The sequence below is a fragment of the Triticum aestivum genome, chromosome 1A, assembly GCF_018294505.1.
Source record: "Triticum aestivum cultivar Chinese Spring chromosome 1A, IWGSC CS RefSeq v2.1, whole genome shotgun sequence".
NCBI lineage: Eukaryota > Viridiplantae > Streptophyta > Magnoliopsida > Poales > Poaceae > Triticum > Triticum aestivum.
The window spans coordinates 475,261,958-475,276,109 of record NC_057794.1 but is presented as its reverse complement, the minus strand read 5'-3'; the positions used below and the strand labels follow the sequence as shown (position 1 = coordinate 475,276,109).

Below are 14,152 nucleotides of genomic sequence, written 5' to 3'. Positions count from 1 at the left end.
ACGTCGACTGCCCTGACCCCTAGTCATAGACGCCCGTCCGACACCTGACCCCATGCAGTCGAGAACAGGGCAGCAAGCCCCCGACACAAGGCCGACCAAGGCGGCCACCGGTGCCTAAGCCATGCCACTTCTGGAGGTAGGTGGCGGCTACAACCCCCTCGCCGCGACCCCACCTGCTCGGTGCACCTTGCTTGACTCCAATCTGGGCCGAAGGTAGGAGGGTGCTCCATCAGCGGGGGGAGGGGGGAGGGGATGTCACGGGAGAGAGAGGGGGGGGGGGGGTTGACCCTCTCGCCAGCATGGCATACTGATGTATGCAAAAAATCTTAGATTATTTTTGCTATCCAATGTTTGATTATGAAAATATGAAAGTTGAAAATAAACATTTGAGCGATAAATGGGTCGGCGCACTGGCCAAATGGACCAAATAGATCGGCCACTACACAGATTGGCGCGGATATGTACAGACACGGAGTAAACTGACAATCCACGGATAAAAAGTGAATAGAATGACATTAAAATTATAAGAAATAAACGACATAGAAACTCTCTTTTAATAGCAGAGATTTTGGTCATGCGGTCTTTCAGACAGACTCGTTCGTCGCGTCGGCTCGCGCCGGCGCGCGCGAGGAGTCCACTCAAAACGAACAGCCTACGTTCCGATTCTTGCTCTTGCTTGCGGTTAAGGTAGGGAGAGATCGGGGGAGAGCGCAGTATCTCTCCTTTTTCCACTCAACGCCGCCCCTCGTGTTCGTCTAACAAACTCCCCGCATTTGCTCCGCCGCCCAGCCCCTCCCTCCCCTCCTCCAGTCCTGCCTCTCCCACTCCCTGTGCTCGCGCCCTTCCCCTCCCTCGCCGGATCAATCTCTTGTCCGGCAGACTGGACGGCGGGGTGCCGCCCCCCAAATCTGCTCTGTTTCCAGGGGTTTGTGGAGGTTTTGCAACCCCTTGCCCCGTTTCTCCCTTTCGCCTTCTTGGTGCTATTTGTTCCTTTTTCTCCGATTCGATCTTCTACTTCTCTGCGCAGGTTGTGGAAGAAGCGGGGATGGGGCCCTCGGGGCTCAATCCGCAGGCGAATCCTGGCATGAGCCAAGATAATTGGACCCCGTGCGTGTGGCCGGAGAGCGGCGCTCCAAGCCTTCCTGGCAACACACCCTTGTTCCTGCAGGGCGATGCGGCGGCCACCATAGGCTGGCAAAATCTTGCTGGACCCGGGATCAGCCATGCCACAGCGATGGTGAATGCTATGCGCGGGGGTGCCACTCTGATGAGTGGCGCTGCCCAACAAGATGCCGGGTCCTCCGTCCGGCCGCCCTGTAACCTGCCTGCAGGGTGCACGCAGGTGCCGATAAGTATCGTGGTGTTCCATAGGAGGGCATCCAGGCCCGCGCCGCCGCCACCTCATACGCCCACTCCAGTTCCTGCTCCGCTCGGTGTAGCACGAGGTGAGCGTTTCCTCTTCATGGCAGCATGACATCTTCCGAGGTTGTAGTTGGCTTCCTCGAAGCTTTGGGACTTGACTGAAATTTTCTTCTTTCTGTATCTTCTCCACAGATTCTGAAGATGATACTTCTATTCAGTTTGCTCGAAGAGATTTCCTATCACTTGGAAGGGAGTCAGATGTTGCTGCCACTGATATGGCCATAGATCCTTCAACACTAGCAGTTCCAGTTAATCGCAGTTCTGAACATCCACCAATACAGCTTCAGCCAAATGGTGTAGATGCAGAAGCACCCACAACCGGAATTCAAGCAGATGATAGTCAACAATCGTCATCATCATCACCAGGTATCTCTGATAGCCACTGTAATTTACAATCGGCTATTCCTGCAAATACTGATGAATTGGCCTCACTGCTTGCTGAAGGTGTAACTGATCAGAACATGCAAACGTATCAGCAGACACCAGAAAAGCTCAAGACACAAAGTCAGCTGAATGATCACACAGTTTTGTCAGCAGCAGCTGCATTCAAGGAAATTGAGGAGGCCCCTGCAAGAAAAGCGAAGCCTCGGAGGAAGAAACATAGAGCGAAGGTAATCCGTGAAGACAAGAAGATCAAGAAGCAAAAGTCTGCTGTTGCAACGTCAGAAGAAAAATCTAATCAGAAACTTCGCAAGCAAATCAAGAAGCAAAAGCCTGCTGTTACAACGCCAGAAGAAGAATCTAATCAGAAACTTAACAAGCAAATCAAGAAGCAAAAGCCTGCTGTTGCAACGCCAGAAGAAGGAACTAATCAGAAAGCCAAGAGAAGTTATGTCCGGAAGAAAAGAAATCTCAGCTCTCTGGAGACTTGCTCGGGACCTGTTAGCGACCAATCAGTCTCCAGGGGAGCAGAAGACGCTGTTAGAAGCAGAGCTGTATCAGTCCGAAGAAGGTTGCAGTTGGAATTTGGTGAACAAGGAGCACTGGGAGACCAATCATCAGCTGGCAACTCATGTCTCCACATTGAGGAGAAACTCATTCATGCTAAAAGTTCTTTCTGTTCAACTGCCACTGTATCAACTGCGCAGGGTGCACATGGACTACATGTGGACATGGAAACTTCACCAGGAGGATTAGCTTTTGGCATGAGTCGCAAGATGAACAAACTGTTAGATGAGTACATACATTTGCCAGAGATGGGAACAAAGTGTACACAAGAAGTTCCGCCTGCAACTTCTGGATGTTTTAGCAGGGAGCCAACAACAAAACAAGACAGTGTACGAAGCACTCATGGTCTTGATGCCACAAGGATTGGGGTTACCATAATGGAAGGGTATAACAAGGGCTTGGAGGCAAACGACTCTAGCAAGGCTGGTTTTGCTATGCATTGCTCAGCTACATTTATACCTGAAACAGCATCCACAGAAAGTCAGACTAAGGTGTCGAGAGTGGAGAAAAGGAAACATCAACAGCGCAGAGAGAGTGAGTCCTCCCTAGCTGGCTCACGGGACTCGGTCATCTTAAGTACTGCTGCTCAGATGCTAGCATTTTGTCAAGCTGGTGGGATAAAAAAGAAGCGAACGGTCCGAGTCCGCAGGAGTTCGTATGTTCCTATAATGAATATTGAGATGAATAGGGCACAAGTACTGCCACGGTTATCTCAGTCATGCCTGGAGGCCCTGTATGAAAGTCCTGGTTTTAATTTTTTTACCAAGAAACGTTCACGAAGGGTACGACGCCATTACCGAAGATCAGATGGATTTTTTCAGCCTCCAGAAAACAGAAAATTCTACCATGATGTTTATTCTGAAGCAACAGAAAAAAGCTCACAAAACTCACAATATAAGTCAACTCCATATATGGATTTCCTTCAAAGAGTTGCATCAGGGCTGAAATATCTTGATTTGAACACCGAGCCTGTGCATACAAATGAGATGTATCCATCTCTGACTACATCAGCTGTTGTCCCTTTTGGAGCAACAGGCAGCCTATCAAATTCTCTTGTACCATTTGGTAGTCAGATGATCTTTCCATATGAGATGCCATTGCATTTAGTCAAGAAGCAGCGCCCTCGAGCTAAAGTTGAATTGGATTTTGAGACAACAAGAGTTTGGAACCTCTTGATGGGGAAAGCAACTGATGTGCCTGTTGATGGGAATGATGTTGACAAAGAGAAATGGTGGCAACAAGAAAGAGAGGTTTTTCAGGGCCGTGCTGATTCATTTGTAGCACGCATGCGACTAATTCAAGGTACTTTGTTGGAGGCGTAAATTCATTAAGATTTCAAATCAATTTTAACATTCATGATATGCTGAATTCAGTTTTTCTTCAACATTCTTGTTACTCCTTTTTGAAGGGGAGCCTTGGCGCAGTGCTGCTGCCTTGTGACCATGAGGTCACGGGTTCAAGTCCTGGAAACAGCCTCTTACAGAAATGTAGGGAAAGGCTGCGTACAATAGACCCAAAGTGGTCGGACCCTTCCCCAGACCCTGCGCAAGCGGGAGCTGCATGCACTGGGGCTGCCCCTTTTTTATTCTTGTTACTCCTTTTTACCGCCTGGCACCTATCTCAAGGGTTTGCCAATGAAAGAGTTGGTCGATATAGTTACTGAAACATCCACATTAACTATTATCGGACATCCTAGTTTGAAAAACCTTTAATGCTGAAGTAACCCCTCTGCTCAGTGTGGTGGCTGGTGTTGCTATAAAAATCTTTTGAGATCATCTGTAGCAAGCGATCAGTAGTTCTCTACCGCAGCAACTTATAATAGGTAATGTTCAAAGTTTGCAATTTGAGAAGCTTGCTCTTTGCTTCCAAAAATCTGGATTTGGCTTTCATGAATGGTAAATGTGGAAACATTCATGTTCCATTAACACCGGTGGAAGAATATGATAGTAACCTTTAGTCTCGCCTTTGATCTCTGAATACGACAAATTGCAGTATATATGAAAGATGGGTGTGAAAATGTTAATTGTATTGTTTTTAAAATTTTAATTTCCATGAACCGATGGTTGAAATTTATAGCTTATGTTGACCCGCATGTTTATCAGGCGACAGGCACTTTTCTCCATGGAAAGGATCAGTAGTTGACTCCGTAGTAGGGGTTTTCCTCACTCAGAATGTAGCTGACCATCTTTCGAGGTATGATAGCCATAGTCAATACTCTGATACAATCTGTTCTTTAAAATAAATGAACTACTCTTGTTTACGAACTCTGGTTATGGTTGCTATTTTTTCAGCTCTGCCTATATGGCCCTTGCTGCAAGTTTTCCTCCAGGGCCAGTTAATAGCAATTGTAAGGATGATATTATCAGTCAAAATTATGAAGAAATAATTAGCACGAGTGCAGTAGGAGGGATAAGCACATTTGACCTATTTGACAACGGTGCAAGACCAGATCTACGAGAGAACTTTGAGGAGCTGTCAACAAACAATGAGAACATACATGTAGAAACAAAGAACAATTCTAGTGCTTATGAGTTGACTAAAGGTGAAGATTATTCCTTCTACTCCAAAGAACCGAATGGAGATTTTTGTGACCAGCAAGAGACAGAAATAAACCCCAAAGCATCACAATTTCCAGATTTCTCCATAGAGTTAATAACATCAGAAAGAAGCTCACGAGCAATGCAGTTCCAGAAGGATATGCCATCTTCTCAAAGTGTTGCTGTTTCAGAAACTATTCTTCAATCTCGATTGTCTTCAAGTTCTGGGAAAAATTGTTCACCTAAAGATTCTGTTGGCAGCGGCGGTGGTTCAGTTTCTCAGCAGCTTGGAAGCAATTTTGATGGTCAAAATTCATTAGCAGGAAACGATGCCTCAACCAAGGAACTTGAATGCCAAAGAATCAAAACAACAGCAATAAATGATGATAGTGCAAGTCAGCATGGAATTCCCTCTACTTCGATTATGCATTATCCATTTATCTCAGTTGATCATCAACAACTAGATATGACAAATGAATCATATGTTCTGCCTACATCTTCTAATAGTTCCTCTGGTTCTGCATCATTGCACTTAAAAAATGACAGAACTGAGAAGGAACTTCCTCTCTTGGTGCCATTTGATAATCATATAGCACAAATGAATTATAGCAAGACTGTTATCTCAACACTAAATGCTCCAAAAACAAGCACGGATCTTCCAGGTTAGCAAGCATCTCTTCCATCATTTTTATTGACATGCAGTTTGTTAGTTGCTTAACAAAATGTTGATGCACATGCAGTCAAGTTGCACTATGACGAGCAGACTAGTTTTGAAGCATCAGATTTCCAGGAGTATGAATCACACTCTGTCACTGGTGGAACGGTAGCAGAAACAGCAAACAGGGTGGATGAATCTACTGTCGGAGGAGCAGATAAAGCAGCAAGTCCAAAGAAAACAAGAACCCCAAGAAAAAAAAATACTGAAAACTTCGACTGGGACAAATTTCGAAGACAGGCCTGTGCTGATGGCCACATGAAAGAAAGGAAGTCTGAAAGAAGAGACTCTGTTGATTGGGAAGCAGTACGATGTGCAGATGTACAAAGAATTTCTCAGGCCATCCGGGAACGAGGAATGAATAATGTTTTATCAGAACGAATCCAGGTACAAACTGAACAGTGGGATTTAATAAGTTCTGTTTGCACTGTTTGACTTTGTTTTCAAAATTACATCTGTTCTCTTTCTGGGAAGGCGACAGTAACCTTACGGTTTAATAGTACATAGTAACTAGGAGCCAATGATTTACTAGTTTTAGTTTTGTATGTACTGTTTGATGTTTTGTTGAAATAGCAGGCGCGGGATTAAATTCTTGTGTAGCACTGAGATATCTAATGCCCCCAGTTATGCTCACACTAATTGCTGTTTTCAGGAATTCCTGAATCGCTTGGTTAGAGATCATGGAAGCATTGATCTTGAATGGTTAAGAGATATCCCCCCTGACTCAGCAAAGTAAGATACTCAGTATATCACTTTACCTTCTGCTGGTGACATTTTCTAGTGTTTGAAATGAGAAGTTAAATATAACCTAGTGTGAATGAATGAGATGGATCAAGACGCCCAACAAGTTGGATGTTGCATTTAATACTAAAAACTGAGCACCATGTGCTGAACTGCTAATGTACAAGTTACGTGAATGGAACAAAAAGGTTGTAAAATGTGATGCAGTTGACTAAAGTAGTGAATGATTTGTCTAGTTTTAGGAAAACGAGCCCCATGCAGTATGAGAAGTTTTTCTGCTAAAAAACCGATCTCGTGTACTTTTCAGGGACTACTTGCTTAGCATACGTGGACTGGGGCTCAAAAGTGTTGAATGTGTTCGTCTACTGACATTACATCATCTCGCTTTCCCTGTAAGTTGCTATTGGAGTAGTTTTAATTCATCTGCAATCAATTTCATATTTACCCAACAATGCTTTGACCACTTTAGGTTGACACCAATGTTGGCCGCATATGTGTAAGACTGGGATGGGTGCCTATTCAACCCCTTCCAGAATCTCTGCAGCTACATCTCCTCGAGCTGTAAGAGTCCTCCATTGTCTAAACATTTATTTCATCTTGTATCTTCAGTTAATATTTGTTCATGTCGATTTCTTGTCAAAGATATCCTGTCTTGGAGACTATACAGAAGTACCTTTGGCCTCGTCTGTGTAAACTTGATCAAAAAACACTGTGAGTATATTAATATCAGTTTAAATTTACGTACTTGTTTTTTTACTGGTAAATGATATGTTATTCTTTCCATGTAAATTGCAATTTTTGTGAATCATGTACTAATAATAACTGAAGTATTTAACAGATTTAACAATTTTCACAGGTACGAGCTGCATTATCATATGATTACTTTTGGAAAGGTACTCTATTAGGATCTGCAGATGAATTTGTTCTCTTTTGGAACTCGTAGAGAAATACTCCCTGGAAAGGGTAAATAAGTATTTTTTTTCCAATCATCGCAGGTGTTCTGTACAAAAAACAAGCCAAATTGCAATGCTTGTCCAATGAGAAGCGAATGCAGGCATTTCGCAAGTGCCTTCGCAAGGTATTATCACAGTTTTTACTGTTTCAGAAATAGTAACCTACATTCAATGAGCAAAAAACGAGAATCTTAAGAAGCAACCAGGAAACTTGAAAAGCATTAGCACTGATTGGACTTGCATAATTGATCCTTGCACCAATTGCCTTCTGTTGGTTTAGATTTGAGTATAACATGCTACTAATCAGATGGTTTTGTTAGTTTCGATACACACATCATATTTCTTATCTTTTGTGCAACCAAAACTTATGTGACACCTATCTTGAATTCTTGGTCTTAACTGGGAGCTCTTACTTTTGTGTACTTATTGATTTGTGAATTTCTTATCCTTCTGAATCTTCTTCTGTTTTCCTGATTCCTTTTAATGAAGTGCACGGCTTGCACTTCCTGCACCTCAGGAGAAAAGTTTGGTGAAGTCGAGCAATCAATTCAGTTTCCAGAGTGGTGGCATGCCAACTCCATACTCAACTGTGCTTCCTCAGCTTGAGGGAAGTACCCAGGGACATGATTTTCGCACTAACAATTCAGAGCCGATTATTGAGGAGCCAGCAAGTCCAGCACGGGAAGAATGTCCAGAAACTCTTGAAAATGATATTGAAGATTACGATCCAGATACTGGTGAAATCCCACTAATTAAGCTTAACTTGCAAGCTTTTGCTCAGAACTTGGAAAACTGCATTAAAGAAAGCAATATGGATCTCGGGTCTGATGATATCGCGAAAGCACTTGTTGCTGTTAGCACTGGATCAGCTTCAATTCCTGTCCCTAAACTAAAGAACGTGCGCAGGCTTCGGACAGAACACTATGTGTAAGCAGTGATCTGATTTTGCTTTGGCTTAAACTTGCATGACTTTACACTTACTATATAGCTACTGTTTTCCAATGTAAATAATATTATTTATCTAGAAAATGCTCAGTTCTTTGATTTCCATCACTGAAGTTAGATTTTCCCTGCAGTTACGAAATTCCAGATTCACACTCCCTTGTGCAGCAGGTTAGATACTGTCACTTTCATTTAAGCTTTTGAAAACATTGTTCCTGACCCAGAAAATGATTTACAGCTAGGACTTGATCAACGGGAAACTGGCGATCCAAGCCCTTACCTATTGACCATATGGATGCAAGGCAAGCTTATTTTATTTGAGAATGCATGACTGCACATGTAATTTGACTGCACTTCTAAGTTGATCTTAAGTGGATATTGTGGCTCAATGCAGATGACATAAATGAAATGACCAAGGCCCCCAAACCATGTTCTGACTCTCCGATGGAAGATGGATTTTGTAATAATGAGAAGTGTCAGTATTGTGTGCTTGAGCGGGAAAACCAATCTAGATATGTCAGAGCCACCATTCTGGTATAGCAATAAATTACCTGGCAATCTTGAATACCGTCTACAGTAGAGATGTTAGTTTATGTGACGTGAGCAAAGCCATCCTAGAAGTGGAAGGCTACATATAAATTTCCTGAATTGTTGAATTGGCATAATAAAATAGAACAACAGAGTTGTTAGTCTATCTCTTGACTCATAATGCATTTTAAATTCAAGGAAAAGTTGAAGGTTAACATGGTGAGTTTAATTTATATCTTTGCTCAAATACATATTTGTGCTGTATCTAGCCTGTGTTTGTTGCATGATAATAATCTATAATCTTTGCTCAAAAGAAGAACATCCGTGTATGTTTTGACCTTCTGGGCCAGTCCAGGTGTACTAAAAATATATTGGTGAGCTACATAATAAGATAATACACACTAACATTTTAAGACATATGAATAACTCATTGCTGGTCGATCAAATGCACTTCTGTTCTTTATATTTAACTTTTATTTATTGTATGAGAATAATCTATAGTACTGGCGCTGAAAAAGGGTTGCATAAATTTGAGTTTATTAATCTATGCAAAGGAATATTATTAGTGAGCTACTAAATACTCAAGGTTTATTAATAATATAATAATTCATTGTTGTCTGCAAAATTGCATGTGCTTCTCCAGTCTACTAATGACGAGCTACTGGAACATTAACAGGTTCCGTGTCGAACAGCTACGAAGGGTAGTTTCCCACTGAACGGCACTTATTTTCAAGTTAATGAGGTATGTCATAGACCCACATATTTCTTTTTCCTCATGAATAGGGTAGAGATAAGCTGCAAGCCATGGGCTCCCCTCTCTACAGAGTTGATTTTCAATGTTTTTGTGAATTTACAGGTATTTGCAGACCACAAATCTAGCTACGATCCGATATACGTTGCAAGGGAGCAGTTATGGAAGTTGGAAAGACGAATGGTCTACTTTGGAACTTCAGTGCCCTCCATATTCAAAGGTTGTGACCAACATACATCACCAATTCAGACAAATTATCTGTAATTACCAACAGCTCTTATTTTCCTTCTGCAGGTCTAACAACTGAAGAAATACAGCAGTGCTTCTGGAAAGGTAAGAACAATACGTTTCAGTTAGGTTGCCAGTGCATTTTACCATGGGGGAAAATCTTGCTGCCTTTTGTTGTTCATCAATTTGCAAAATGCAGATCACATGATATAACCATTGTTTTATGAGTAAGGATATACATTTATGCTTGAACAGACATGCCCCATGTACCGTATGCTGAGAACTGCTAGATCATCAGTATGAAACACAACACTGAACTAACTAAAGTGGAATTTATCTTTGAAATGCACCAACTGTGGAGTAAAGCAATTTCCAGGCTCAAGTTAAAAATAGCGGAATTCTCTCCAAACAACCAAGGCAGACATGATGCTTCCGTCCATGGCTAGAGTTCCTCCGGCGGCGGCGAGACAGAGGGAGGCGAGGTAGAAGCGGCGGCGGCTAGGGTTTGGGACACCTACCGAGCCGCCCAGGGAGGACACAATGGCGGGGTCCTGTCAAAGTGTTTTCCCCCAGCAGTAACCTGTGTCTACCAATCCAATCTAACTGTTTTTTTCCTACCAATCCATCTTAGTAAAGAAAATCATAGATCTTATTTTCCTAACTAAATGATAAACTTCCTAATGAAGAGATCGTTGGGATCCTCTTCGTACATAACAATATTGTGCACAATTTCAGTAGGATTTTCAGCACCATTTCTGCTTACTTCCAACAAAACTTGCACTCCAAAAACATCTTCCAGCGAAATTACAGCAATAGTTCTGAATAATTCAAGCAGCAATGCAGTACTAGTAGGAACATCATGTAAATACGCGCTACAAACTAGTCCAGCTCCTCTTTTTCTTGCCAAATCATCTATCTAAAAAGAATTAATCTATAAGTTCAAGTAGTATAATAATAGGCGCAGCAACACTTATCCTCTTGGTTGGTTATCCTCTGTCAAGGATTTCTTTTTGCATTTTCCTTTTTCTTATATGGGCCTCATCTTTTTTGCATTTACAAAGGATTGCTTCTGTTGCTTGTGAACTTATTCGGGTGGAAAAGGATGATTTTTCTCCGTAATCTATCTGGAGTTTCCCTGACAAGAGAGTGTGATGCTGTGATGCAGGATTTGTCTGTGTGCGGGGATTCGAGAGGGAAACCGGGGCACCAAGGCCTCTATGCCAACATCTGCACGTCGCAGCAAGCAAAGTGCCCAGATCACGCAATGCGGCAGCAGCTGGGCGGAACTCGGATTCAGCAAAGGCATCAGCTCCATGAGTATCATCACTGGCTGTCGACCTGTGCATGGGTACGCCAGTGTTGGTTCCTACCGGGCTACAGCCGTTCTTGTAGGAAATAAACCGCTGCGCAAGAGAATTATCATCCAGTTGTTGGTCTGGGTGTAGACGCGTTTGCTGTACTTCTGAGCAATTTGTACCTTGAATTTACTTTCCGACCAGTTTATCCGCTTGCAAAGAGGCCTTTGTTATGTACCGGCATCTTGTTGTATATACACCATGGTTCCTGTGAAAAACTTGTCTTGCCAGACGACCTTACGTATGTACGGGCAACTTATTTTCATGTACCATTATTTCTTCAGTAACTGGCAGTCTTGTGGAGGTATAAAGTGTGTCATATAATAATCCCATACTCCGGTGGCAGCGTGGCGATCCCTGAAGCCGCATTGTACAAATATGTTTGCCAAGTTCTCTAAGGTGAGAAAGATCAACATCGAGATTATTCATACTAGTGAAAAATTGCCAAAGTTGTGTATGGTGAGAAAGATGGATTTCGAGATTATTCTTACTAGCAAGGCCATATCAACAATTAATGACAAATGATCATGCACGGTCATTCTTGGATTGGGAGGCTGTAGAAGGAAGCCAGCTGAATGCCTGAAGACAAATAAGTTTGCCAAGTTATCTGAGTTTAGAAAGATGAATTTCGAGATTAGTCTCGCTAGCAAAGCCACGTCAATAATGGCAAATAATCAACGCCCGTCATGCATGGTGGCGGTTGTTGGATTGGGACGCTGAAGAAGCAAGGCAACTGGATGCCTGAATGGACAAATATGTTTGCCAAGTTGTCTGAGTTGAGAAGGATCAGTTCCGAGAGAAGTCTCACTGGCCAAGCCATGGCAAATAATCAAGATTCGTCATGCAGGGTCATTCTTGGGTTAGGAGGTGGAGACGGGAGAAGGAAAGGCAATTGAAACAAGGGAGGCGAAGTTGGAGAGCAGAAGCTTGATAAAACAGTGTCCCGCATAATCGGCGGGCGGTTGCGAACCCTCTTTGAAATCCTCATGGAGGCCTATGGGCGGGCGGTTGCTTATACTACTACTTAAAATCCTCTCCTCCTCCATGGAGAGGTCTATATACATGAGTGTGCAGTTACTTACTACTCCTACTTAAAATCCTCCTCCATGAAGGTCCATATACATGAGTGGGAAGTCTACACATTTTTGTTTTTTGATTGAGTGAGAATGGAGGTCTACACATGAGTGGGTGGTTACTTACTATTTCAAATCCTCCATGGAGGTCTATGGGCCGGCACGATTAAACAGCCTCGCGCAAGTATGCATGCCTGTTCGCGGTGCAGCTGCAGCGTTTTCTTTTCTCTCTCTCTTTTTTGCAAAGAGAAAATGCTCCATTCTTGTGCCTTCCTGTATATATAGGAGATGGTACACCGTGACTTGATCAACAAACTTGCACCGTGTGGCCAGAACAACTGAGCCAGAGAGAGAGAGGTGCGTCCACCATGGCTCTCCATCGCCTCACCAAGCTGATGGTGTGCTTGCTGGCAACCACGGCACTGTTGTTTGCCGGCGGCGCGGCAGGCAAGGCTGGACCACCAGCTGGCCGTCAGGCTGGCGGCCACGGCACCGGAGCCCTGCCACCGCTACCTCCCGCGGCAGCTCCTCTGCGGGGGGCCCGTGGCGCCGTCGCTCTCGTCCTGCCAGAAGCCCAAGACCAAGAGAGCCAGGGCGCCGGAGCACGCCCGCCGCTACCTCCAGCCGGAGCTCCTCTGCCGCGCGCCCGCGGCACCGGAGCCCTGCCACCGCTACCTCCCGCTGCAGCTCCTCTGCGGCGCGCCCGTGGCGCCGTCGCCCTGCCCCAAGTCCAAGGCCAAGAAAGCCACGGCACCGGAGCAGGCCCACTGCTACCTCCGGCCGCAACCCCTCTGCCTCACGCCGGCGTGGAGACGATCACGACGCTGCAGTCCGACCCGTCGCCGGCGATGAAGATCACTTACGAAGTCACCAAGACAAAGTACATGAAGTTCCAGCAAAGCCTTTACCGGATGCTGACGTCCAGCGGGAGGGAGGTGGAAAACGTTCCCGAGCTGGCTCCCCAGACGGGCCCCAAGAAGCAGCCGCCGATGTGGATCCTGATCACCATCGAAGTCGAGAAGCCGCAGGAGGCGGTAGTTCTCGCCGTGCGGACCGACAATGTCTACATTGTCGGTTTCAAGAACGCGGCGGAAGTCTGGTTCGCCTTCTCCGATGACAAAGACCTAATCAAAGGTTCGACGCCGCTCCCCAAGTCGCATGACTACCGCAGCCTCGTCGGTGGCCGCAAGAAGCTGAAGGACCTCGACGTCGACCAGGACGCCGTCGCGCAAGACGTTCGCTTCCTGTCGACGTACAGGCTCCCTTCCCGGCCGGACACGGCCCACAACGCCATGCTCGGTACGAGCCTGGGGAGGCTGTCCCTTGTGGTCGCCGAGGCGGCAAGGTTGAAGACGATCAACGCCACGGTGGTGGCGGCGATGGATGAGAAAGGCCCGAGCCGGATCACCCTACAGCAGACGAAACTCATCGTCGTTTGGGGCGTGACGTCCAAGGCACTGCTTGATTGGAAAAAGAATGGAGTATGGAACCCGGAAGATAGCGAGGACGTAAAAGAAGCCGGCATCCACGGCGCACAAGATGCCGTTAGCGCGCTCAAGGTTATTCTTGTGCCCATTGGGTACAAACGGGAGGCTGAGGAAGATTAAGCAGCTTGAGAAGGTTGAGAAGGCTGAGAAAAGAAGGTGAATGCCGAGCTAGAAAAGAAGAGCCCCAAACACAGAGAATTATTGGGCTTAATTATTATGTACTCACCTAGTACTAGTATAATGTATGTGCATGCATGCACCCATAAATAAACAAAGGCAAGTGTTAGTTGGCCAATGTGAAAAAACTTGGTTGTTTGTGATGCCTCTTTATGCTTGAGCACTGTGAAATTTCATAATACTAGCTACTACTACATATTACCGAAAAATGTTTTCACCCCGTTTTACATATAAAACAACGATCATCAATTATTCGATACAAACACACGCCATCACAACACACACACACTAAGAG

At 44.6% G+C, this 14,152-nt stretch overlaps 2 protein-coding genes across 4 annotated transcripts; both read left to right on the top strand.

Moving 5' to 3' along the window:
- Positions 1-652: 652 nt before the first annotated feature.
- LOC123058129 (protein ROS1C) lies at positions 653-11,403 on the top strand. Of its 3 annotated transcripts, XM_044480965.1 has the most exons (21): positions 658-935; positions 1,028-1,445; positions 1,555-1,788; positions 1,867-3,672; positions 4,473-4,563; positions 4,662-5,569; positions 5,648-6,009; positions 6,275-6,354; positions 6,671-6,755; positions 6,833-6,924; positions 7,006-7,074; positions 7,220-7,256; positions 7,359-7,441; positions 7,806-8,243; positions 8,393-8,429; positions 8,497-8,560; positions 8,653-8,792; positions 9,463-9,528; positions 9,643-9,757; positions 9,832-9,870; positions 10,931-11,403. In XM_044480965.1, the coding sequence occupies exons 2-21, from the start codon at positions 1,046-1,048 to the stop codon at positions 11,080-11,082; spliced, it is 5,298 nt and encodes a 1,765-aa protein (XP_044336900.1). In that variant the 5' UTR covers positions 658-935; positions 1,028-1,045; the 3' UTR covers positions 11,083-11,403. The 3 variants fall into 3 exon arrangements, with proteins under 3 accessions (XP_044336895.1, XP_044336889.1, XP_044336900.1); XM_044480960.1 differs by having other exon boundaries at positions 653-925; positions 1,555-3,672; XM_044480954.1 differs by having other exon boundaries at positions 654-935; positions 1,555-3,672.
- A 901-nt stretch (positions 11,404-12,304) lies between these two features.
- LOC123151449 (protein synthesis inhibitor I) lies at positions 12,305-13,975 on the top strand. The gene has a single exon (XM_044571182.1). It carries the CDS (start codon positions 12,562-12,564, stop codon positions 13,798-13,800), a length of 1,239 nt encoding a protein of 412 aa, XP_044427117.1. The 5' UTR covers positions 12,305-12,561; the 3' UTR covers positions 13,801-13,975.
- Positions 13,976-14,152: the final 177 nt, after the last annotated feature.

Bases quoted from the DNA above. Each gene is read 5' to 3' on its own strand.
- LOC123058129 (XM_044480960.1), top strand. From the start codon at position 1,046: ATGGGGCCCTCGGGGCTCAATCCGCAGGCGAATCCTGGCATGAGCCAA. The intron at 1,446-1,554 runs GTGAGCGTTTCC...TCTTCTCCACAG, and splicing joins TCCGCTCGGTGTAGCACGAG to ATTCTGAAGATGATACTTCT. The intron at 7,442-7,805 runs GTATTATCACAG...CTTTTAATGAAG, and splicing joins TTCGCAAGTGCCTTCGCAAG to TGCACGGCTTGCACTTCCTG.
- LOC123151449 (XM_044571182.1), top strand. From the start codon at position 12,562: ATGGCTCTCCATCGCCTCACCAAGCTGATGGTGTGCTTGCTGGCAACC.